We start from the raw sequence: 9,617 nt of genomic DNA, 5'->3' as shown, positions 1-9,617 counted from the left end.
CTCTAAGTGTTTCTAAGAACATCATCCAGAAGAGTGGGAATGGATCAATGACACAAATGAACTAGTAAACTTAAGAAATTGTTTCTGACTGCTAAAAGCATGCTGTTTTCAATTAAGTTGCAGATGTGGCAACCATAGAAGCCGCTTTCATCATTGCTGCTTTGCACCTAAGTTTCAGTATCCTTAAATAACCCCAAATCTTGTCTTGGCTCCACCATGTTTGGGTCCTAAAAGCAATCCATTTTTGATGACTCCAGTCCACCCTGATGGTCCTCAGGAAAAAGACAAGGTGCAATCAATACAGGTCACCAGTTCATCACAGGGTCAGATTCACACAACTACACATTCTCATACTCAATCTTAAAAGCAAAATAACAACTATAATCTATAAAACAGACTCAAGTTTCCAGAAAAAGTCGACACATTTAACTAAGACCCCCAAGTACCCAGTCAGGATGTCCAATACTTATTTACGCTTAGGCATTGCGTCATACATCTCTAATTTAAGATGTTAACAAACAGCAACATTTTACAAAAGGACAAATTGTCCAATGATGTAGTTGTTGTTCACCTTTCGGCCTGGCCTGGATGATGTACCCCCCTGTGGTGGCATAGTTAGGCAGTAGCTTTAAGGGTCTCTCCTGGGGACCCACACTGGAGTAAGCTTGTCGTGGAAATGAATCCTGCTCACTCATGCATGCGGCCCATCCAGCTGCTGATTTTTCTTATAATTTAGTAAGAAACTTTAAAGGAAAAGTTATCTCAAAGTTTAAATCTTTAGAGTTTTTTTTTTTTTACATTTGATTACAATTTATAGCACTTAAAACAATTAATAATAATAACTAATTAACAATTAAAACAAAAAATCAACTGCTTGTGACTGCTTGTGTCTGTTATGTTATTAAATGTAAACACACCAATACTAAGTAGTTGTTTGTAAAATAAAATTCTGTCAAATGTTTTGCTCCTTAATTGAATCAAATTTCTGGACAACAGAAAATGACGCACACCATCTAGTGATCAACAGTGATAATTGTCCAGTATACAGTTGTATTGGTGTTTTGGATTTTATTTTTTAGTGTTAAATGAAAAACGTGTTAAGTAACAAAAGCTTGGAGGTTTCCTTGTGTGTTGGACTTTTATTTTGGGAGCTTGAGCAAAACAGACAGACACGCCCCCACTTATCAGCCAATCAGAATCGTCAAATGCAGCTCGACTCCTTTAAAGTAATTCGTCTTCATATTTGATGAATTTATACATTGAATACGATAAATAAAATATATATAGGAATTCAAAGATTCTTTTTATTTCGTTCATGTACAAAAATTGTATATTTAGCTTAGATTTAGACCACAGTCACTGAAAGTTTTTTGTCCTTACGCGATGACGTAGCTATCTGTTTTGACGTCGCTTCACTAAAAAGTAACGAGGGACGACGAGCTCAGTCTGCGATATTTCGTCCACTTAAGTCAGGTAAAAACCCGCCTATATGCTCGTTACTTTCGTATTATGTATTATATATTGACAAAAATTCAGCCTTTTGTATTTCTAGTCATTATGAAATCCACTCCAATGTATTACTAAACCAGGTGTTAGCATGTAGCCGGGTACAGTTACCTAACTGCACAGGTTAGCCAAGCTAGCATCACTGCTGTTACAAGCTCGGCTGAACTGTCGTGGTTGTTTGGTTTGTCGACACTGTTTCGACGCTTTCACACTTGTACGAGGGAGATGAAAATGTTAAATCGTTTATTTAGTTATAAATTGTAACTTCTGGTTCTTGCTGTCTTAAGACCGATGGCGCTAACTGCTTGCGGGTTTATATTTCTGTCTTAATTCTTCTTTTTCATTTGTATTCAAATTGATTTTATTTGATCACTTTCGTTCTTATGGGATCGGTCTTGAGACATTTTGCTGTTTGTGCTATTATTTTTCGTCAGATTTGTGTTTTTAGAGATATTTTGAAAAACCTTGAGCACATCCGGAAGTTTCCGAGTTAGTTTCCGGTTGTTCTTTCTTTCTCTATTCATTCATTTATGAGTCTTGCTGATCTTGACTTTGTCCCTTTCGTGACCTTTGACACTAAAACAGAAAAAAATATTTTTCGCTATTGTCATTGGCTGGTTGTTGGACTATACCGTAGTGGTTCTCAAATAGGCTGAAGACAGCAGAGGTAATGCAATCCTTTAAATACATGGAAAACATAATAATTAAATCCTCCTAAAATACTGATAAAATAATACATATCCTTGAAACATGTCACAATTGACTGTTCATTACTGTACTTTGTGTGTTCATTTTTTTTTAACTTTTCAAGCCAATATCTACCAAAGATTTGAATTGATTGTCACAATATATGGAAATAATTAAACATTTAATTAGCTAGTCGGACATAAACACAACGCCCGCGTCTTGTGGAAGCCTTTGTTGGTATTCGTCACATACAGCTGCATCATAGTTGGAGCAACGCTGGACTTTACTCGTTTTTTCTTTTTGGTGCGGTTTTCAGCCGTACAAAGATTTATTTGCCAACTCCGTGACAGGGTCACATTATGACTGTAGAAAAAAAAATTAGTCCCACCTGGTGTATGTATGAGGTGGATTAACACAAGTTTTTTTTGTGTGTGGGATATGTTATCCACTAAAAATGCTGGATGTGGTCTCTAACAGTTTTCACCTGTTTGTGTTGTGGACTGGTTGAACCCAAAGTTCTTGATAAGAAACATTATTGAAGGTAGTGTTTGTTCTCACTCTGCCACAGGTTCTTTGTTGTCATGGCATTGAGAAACGCTGTGCACCGTCTCTTGGTCCGTCCTCACAGATGCGCTCTGGTCTCCGCTTGCAGAGCTCAAGGAACGGCGGCGGCCACCCGGCACGGTCAGTCACCCTGATCCGGTTACAGGAGCTGCAGAGGGGAACCTTTTTTTACTCTGATTTGATGAATCTTTTAGATTTCAACAACTTACGGGAGAACAAGACCACTTTGAAAGTTACTGAGTAAATCTTAGAAACGAGGGGAAAATGCGATGTTTGCTCTGTCAAGGGGGAGTGTTCTGAAACTACGGGTGAACCACAGCCATGATCAGGGCTTTCAGCTCATTTAGGTGCACTGTACTTCATTCACCACCATATTATAGCTGCGTTGTGTTGGTATCTGCTGCAAACCTGTGGGATTGTTTACTTGGTATTCAGACCATGAAGCAGAGATCTGATCATCAGCACTTTCCGTGGCTCCTCCCACATATTTGTTCTGCATTTCCGGTTCCTCAAATAGAGTTGAAGAAGATTGTAATCCATAAATCCACGACAGCTGAGGTGGTGGCGTTTTTTGGTCCTGTTTTAAAAAAATGAGTAAAATCTAAATCACATTTGAACGCAAAATCTACATTTACTGCTCTGTGATACAAATTAAAGGTTTGATATCGATGTATTTTGATAGAAATTCTTCTTTTTTATTGGACAGATGCAGAGAAGTTTGAACAGAAGGCTAAGGCGCGTGAGTATACATCCAGAAAAATCCTTTTTGACGGTCTTTTTGGTTGCACTGAGATTCTGAAGCTGGTCTTGTCCTGATTTTGTGGCAGCTAAGGTCCAGTTCGACTGGCGTGATGCGCTGGACCTCGAGGGCCAGCTGACGGAGGAGGAGGTCATGATCAGGGATTCGTTTCGGACTTACTGCCAGGAGAAGCTCATGCCTCGCATCCTGATGGCAAACAGACATGAAGGTGAAAGAGCATCTCTTTTTACCTCCCTATCTAAACTCTGAACTTTCATTTAGAGGTGACGTGTTCATCCTACATGTCATTTTTTTATTCCAGTCTTCCACAGAGAAATAGTGTCAGAGATGGGAGATATGGGGGTCCTTGGCCCAACCATCAAAGGTCAGTTTGATCACATGAAAGAGGAACTGTTTTTTTATTATCTTATGATATTAACACTAACAAATGGGGAACATCTGATGATCTGTGCTCTGTTTTTCCCCCACACATTTTAAGGTTACGGCTGTGCGGGAACGAGCTACGTCGCCTACGGTTTGATTGCCAGAGAGGTGGAGAGAGTGGACAGTGGCTACCGCTCAGTGATGAGCGTTCAGTCCTCCCTGGTCATGCATCCCATTAATGCATACGGAACAGAGGAGCAGAAGCAGAAGTACCTTCCCAGGCTGGGTAAGAGCATTTTCACCTTCAGTTTAATGTCCAAATCGCTCCAAAGAAACCTGCATGGAAGCTAAAACAATTCAAGCAGACACATCTGAGGAGACCAGTTTGCATCGACTTGCGATACTTGATCTTTATTTCTACACCTGATTCAAAATCTAAAACAGATTTTATGAATTTAAGCCACTTTTCTATAGTTTGTATCAATAAAAAAACGTTGCTATTTGCATCTCTGGTTTCGCAGCACTAATCCAAACACTAAATGACATCCATTTGTTTGAAAGTATCCACAGTCAGTTTTAGACCAGGATGCAAAAGAGATGAAAAGCAGAGCAATCGGAAGAATTTGTGTTTGTCTATATTATATTAGTCAAATAAATTTGTAGTCCCAGATAAAATAAAGTCGATTGCCATAAACTCTGCTGTTTCCGCTGTGAAAGCCTCTTTTCATTCACATATTTGCATAGAAACGTATTCACTTATTCGCCTTTAGTATTTCAAATTGTAGAGGATACGGATCCAAATTGGTTTTAATGCAATAATCAGTGGTAACCATGCTTTCCTTTACGTTGTGTCTTTACATGAAATGGACTGTATCCCTCATAAACTCATAAAGATGCTGAAAGCTCCTGTAGAGATAATATGATGTTTAAGTTCAAATCTGTTGAGTTTTGGCATTCAGACTATATTTCTAACAAAGCTGCTTTCTGTCTTTCAATCTGGAAGTCTCACTCTGAGAAAAATAGTGTTTTTGGTGTTTTCAACGTGTTCTTGTGGCTTTTTTTTCTGATGATGGAGGTCATGTATAAAGACAATGAGCTTCAAACTGCATCCCTTAGTGTTCAAATTGTTGTGAACCAGGAGCAGATGAGAAAATGTCGTTTTTCAAAATAGAGTACTGGTATTTGTGACGTTGAATGACTCCAGTCTTCCTGCTCCGCTCCATTCTGATCCAAACAGATCCATGATCGTCTTTGTTTTCCTGGTCTGAACTGAATCTGGATCTAAACCGTACAGCTGGATCTCTCCGATACGGCTCACCATGTTTGTTACACCACTAATGTTAGGTTGGGGTCGTGAGAGGCTGTAAAGAGAATGTAAACAGAGAGCTCTCTGCAGCGGGGAGGGGAAGAGGGTCGGTGTTTCCACACCAATGCTCCCACCCACGACTCAGAGGCAACTTTGTAATGAACTACTGCTGCCCTGCAGAAGTTATGTCCTAGAAAATGAGAGGTTTTATTTACTTTTGGCTAAAAACGCTTTTGAAATATCTCACGGTGATTTGATTGGGTTTTTTTTTTCTGTGAAGTCTTCTTCAGCCAACTGTAGAGATTCAGAATGAGGTCAAGTTTATCCTTTATAGTTGCTGTTTTTGTGCATATTTGCTTCTAGAACAGGTTCGTACAGATTCTTAGAAATCGTTTTACATAAAGTTGTAATTTATTGGTAAAGAAGTTGTACATTTTAACTCACTCTTGTGCTTTCCATGAGTGCAAATCCCATTTTGACGCCACATCTCGTGCTGTCTGTCCCCTTCAGCTCGTGGGGAAATCCTGGGCTGCTTTGGTTTGACCGAACCCAACCACGGCAGTGACCCCAGCGGCATGGAGACCAGAGCCAAGTACAACCCCTCCAGCGGCACCTACTCCCTGACGGGCTCAAAGACGTGGTGAGTCCTGCTCTGCCAGCGTGGATCACAGATTAAGCCCAATCCTCACTGATCTTTTGCATAATAAACATATAAATAATGTCCTTCTCCAATCTGATTCCATGATTGATTGATTTAAATCTCATTAAATGGATTTAGATTGTATTAAGTGACGTTTAGTCAGAATAATGAGAAAAACAGTCATGTTTTCATGATGAAGGAGTTGTAGAATGTATTTCCTAAAGAAAAACTTATAAACTAAGTCCAAATGAAAACCTTTTTCTTTTATGGAACCATGTGGATGATGAAGAGCCTTCACAGAAACACTTTAGGAAACGACTGTAATTAAGAATTTGTCCACTTGGTGGAGCTCTCCAGTCGTAGTTCCTATTAAATGGCCTGTACCTCCCTTAATTTTAGCCCCTTTATGTACTTGAGCTCAATTTCTCAGAACAAAGTTTTCCAGAAAAGTTCTTGTAGTTCTGCTATTTTTTTTTTTAGATTTTCAACCGTTTTGAGCATTCTTTTCTTCACCAGCTTAACACCTAGACAACTCTAACCATAACATGACACTTTCCTTCAGGATCACCAACTCTCCAGTGGCGGACATCGCGGTGGTCTGGGCTAAATGCGAGGATGGAAAAGTTCGCGGTTTCATCCTGGAGCGCGGCATGAAGGGCTTCTCCACGCCGAAGATCGAGGGGAAGTTCTCTCTGAGAGCCTCAGCCACAGGAATGATCCTCATGGATGAGGTGGAGGTCCCCGAGGAGAACCTGCTGCCTAAAGTCACAGGCTTGGGGGTGAGCGCATCTTTTCCATTCAAGAGGATCTTTTCAAAGGTTTGAATGAGGTTCCACTGGAAGAGTTTCCCTCCCGTTTCCCTCAGGGTCCTTTCGGCTGCCTGAACAACGCCCGTTACGGCATTGCGTGGGGGGCTCTGGGTGCAGCCGAGTTCTGCTTCCATGCTGCTCGTCAGTACACGCTCGACAGGTCCAAAGCACTTCTTTTTATTGTCTTACACAGAGATATCCATGTTTGCTGCAGTGGATGACTATGGAGCAAGAAGATTCACTTGTCTGTTTCCTGAACCAGAATCCAGTTTGGCGTTCCATTGGCGAGGAACCAGCTGATCCAGAAGAAGATGGCCGACATGCTGACGGAGATCACTGTGGGTCTGCAGTCCTGTCTGCAGCTGGGCAGACTCATCGATGAGAAAAAGTGAGGGAACCTTTGTGATCTAAGGCTGCACCAGTCCATTCGTGAAATAAGAATTTTTTGGGGAGGGAATCTGCTCGCTTTGACACTGAGACGAACTCCAGCAGGTTCTCCCAGGAGTTTTAAATCCAAAAAGGCAGAACAGCTGATAATAGAGATGGTGTGAACATAGCACCAGTTGTAAACGGTGGGAACAATAGTGGCTCCACCACCATTTAGTGAGCAATTCCAGTGAGCGGCGATGGAAAAACCATCAATCATTCAAACATACCCACCATCGACATATATCACTGGATTGGCACTTGCCTATTTGCTGCTACACACAGTGGCGTGCGCGCGCGGGCGCCATTGCCACACATTCAGTCCCGACAACAGAAACCTGCTGTTCCAGTTGAAGACGGGCAAAAATCAGGCTAGCTCCCTCATTTTTTAACCGATTTTCCCAAAACACAGCTCAAATATAAGCTTGGAAAATGATTTATTTCAATATTTAATGTCTCTAAAGATTAATCTGTGAATACTGTAAGAACTGCGCCTTTTAGTGTTACAAGTAACACATTGTTGTCAAGTGGTAACAGCTTCTGAATATCTGTGATTTATTTTATTTATTTATTTATTTTACCTACATGCCAGAATCTATGTAACTGAGGTTGGAAATGCTTATGATCCAAGCCTAAAAGTTAACTAACAAAACCTTTTTCTTATTAAAAACACCTCAAAGTGATGTACAATGAAAAAAAAAAACTCCCTCTACCACACATACAAATACACTGAGGTAAGCAACACCTGTAAAAATCCACCATAATGGCAAAAAACTTCTGCCTTTCATTCTTTTTGCACTGTATAATAATAATAATAATATAATAGAATTATTATAGATTTTATAAATTCTTTGGTTTATTAATATGTAATGAAAGTACCTTTTCACACGTCATTTTCTAAATACCTTTTTTCTGGACGGCACTGACCCGGGGGAGGGGTCACGGGTAGATGGTTTCTGAGCAGCTGTGTCTGCAGCTCACCGCCCCCCCAGGAGGTGGGGAGAACAAATTACCAATGGGACTTTAACTTAAAACACGTGAGACAGACAGCAACATTTTAGACGCAATTAAAATTATTCCAGCAATGTGAAAAAAAAAATACATCAAAGAACCAAACTAGCTGTGAATGGGGATTCCTCTCAATGGGATTATTTTGTCGTCATGCGCCAGTGTGTCACGTGACAGTAGAATATATCGATGATGCCATCCATTGATCTTCAGAACCCGCTGACTCCCTTTCGGGGTTGCTGGAGCCTATCCCAGCTACTGCTGGCAGGTTTTCCAGTCCGTTTCAGTGCCAAATGTATCAACTTCTCACTATTGTTCCAGTGGGTCCTACAAAAATGTTTTGATTTGATCCCACTCTGCGCGGCACGTTGGAACTAATCTCCGTGTTCGCCGTTTGCGTGCAGAGCGGCGCCGGAGATGATCTCCATGCTGAAGAGGAACAGCTGTGGCAAAGCGCTGGACATCGCCCGGCAGGCCAGAGACATGCTGGGAGGAAACGGCATCGCAGACGAGTACCACATCATCCGCCACGTCATGAACCTGGAGGCCGTCAACACGTACGAAGGTAAAGGAGAGGCGGCAGAGTCTCTCCTCCACCGCCTGCAGCTGCTTGACGTCTGCTTCCTCCTGCAGGCACCCACGACATCCACGCCCTGATCCTGGGCAGAGCCATCACCGGGCTGCAGTCCTTCACCGTGGGCAAGTAGGAAGCCGACAACCAGGCCTCAGATTTCACCTCCGTGGTCTAAAGTCAAAGCAGAGTTTGTTGAAAACAGACTTTAACTACAGATAAACCCATGATTTAAGCCTGTCGCTGCTTTAGTAGAAGTAGGTCTGTCAAACAACAGCAGGATCGAAAAAGATTCTTTGTTTTATCTTTTACAATAAATAGTTTGCAGAAATTATACAGCATCATCACAGTTGGTGTGTGTGTGTGTGTGTGTGTCTGTGTGTGCGTGTGTGTGATCGCCTGTGAGGCTATTTTGTTCTTAATGTAAACAGGAGTCTTTCAGTTACAATGGTTCAGTGATTCTTGCACTTTACAGGCTCTTGACACTAAAGTGTTCCAAGTTTGCAAAAAAATTTGAATGAATAAACATTTAACAAAAAGGGAATGTTTTCTTGTTTATTGACATTTGGTTTTACATTATTGCATAGAAAACCTTAATGGACTTCCTCAGGGTTTAAATGCACGTTCAAGCCTCATCTTCCTCACACATGGAGGCGGTTTCTTCCTGATTAAAAACATGGCTGCTGCAGGTTCCCAGGTTATAATAGGACCACCACCATGTTTAACAAGAGAATCTTTTACTCCCACTTGTGATCTTATATTGTTTTAAAATATTACCCATAAATCCATGCTGCATTTGAGGTGAGGTAAGTTCCCGGGCAGCAGGTTTACAATTTTTTTGTTTTTATTATGAAATGAGATGATCTGTAAGAGAAGCCTTCAAAGCAATATTATAAAAATAGTCATTAAGACAATTGAGTAAGAATTGCCGATTAAAAAAACAATTTGATAATTTAGACTAAAACTTGACTGAACTA

At 40.8% G+C, this 9,617-nt stretch overlaps 1 protein-coding gene across 1 annotated transcript; it reads left to right on the top strand.

Annotated features, from left to right (window-relative positions):
* The first annotated feature begins 1,194 nt into the window (after window positions 1-1,194).
* Window positions 1,195-9,184, top strand: gcdh (glutaryl-CoA dehydrogenase). The gene is made up of 12 exons (XM_004071845.3): window positions 1,195-1,473; window positions 2,762-2,877; window positions 3,464-3,496; window positions 3,585-3,725; window positions 3,819-3,881; window positions 3,996-4,166; window positions 5,697-5,826; window positions 6,389-6,605; window positions 6,692-6,795; window positions 6,898-7,023; window positions 8,474-8,634; window positions 8,703-9,184. The coding sequence occupies exons 2-12, from the start codon at window positions 2,775-2,777 to the stop codon at window positions 8,774-8,776; spliced, it is 1,323 nt and encodes a 440-aa protein (XP_004071893.1). The 5' UTR covers window positions 1,195-1,473; window positions 2,762-2,774; the 3' UTR covers window positions 8,777-9,184.
* Window positions 9,185-9,617: the final 433 nt, after the last annotated feature.

This window comes from Oryzias latipes, chromosome 8 (assembly GCF_002234675.1).
Source record: "Oryzias latipes chromosome 8, ASM223467v1".
In the NCBI taxonomy this organism is placed as follows: Eukaryota; Metazoa; Chordata; class Actinopteri; order Beloniformes; family Adrianichthyidae; genus Oryzias; species Oryzias latipes.
Note: the sequence above shows the minus strand (reverse complement) of the source record. Positions and strands in the feature narration are given on the sequence as shown.

Coding starts and splice junctions, on each gene's coding strand:
- gcdh (XM_004071845.3), top strand. CDS start 2,775: ATGGCATTGAGAAACGCTGTGCACCGTCTCTTGGTCCGTCCTCACAGA. Junction 3,497..3,584: donor TGAACAGAAGGCTAAGGCGC/GTGAGTATACAT, acceptor ATTTTGTGGCAG/CTAAGGTCCAGTTCGACTGG. Junction 4,167..5,696: donor GAAGTACCTTCCCAGGCTGG/GTAAGAGCATTT, acceptor TGTCCCCTTCAG/CTCGTGGGGAAATCCTGGGC.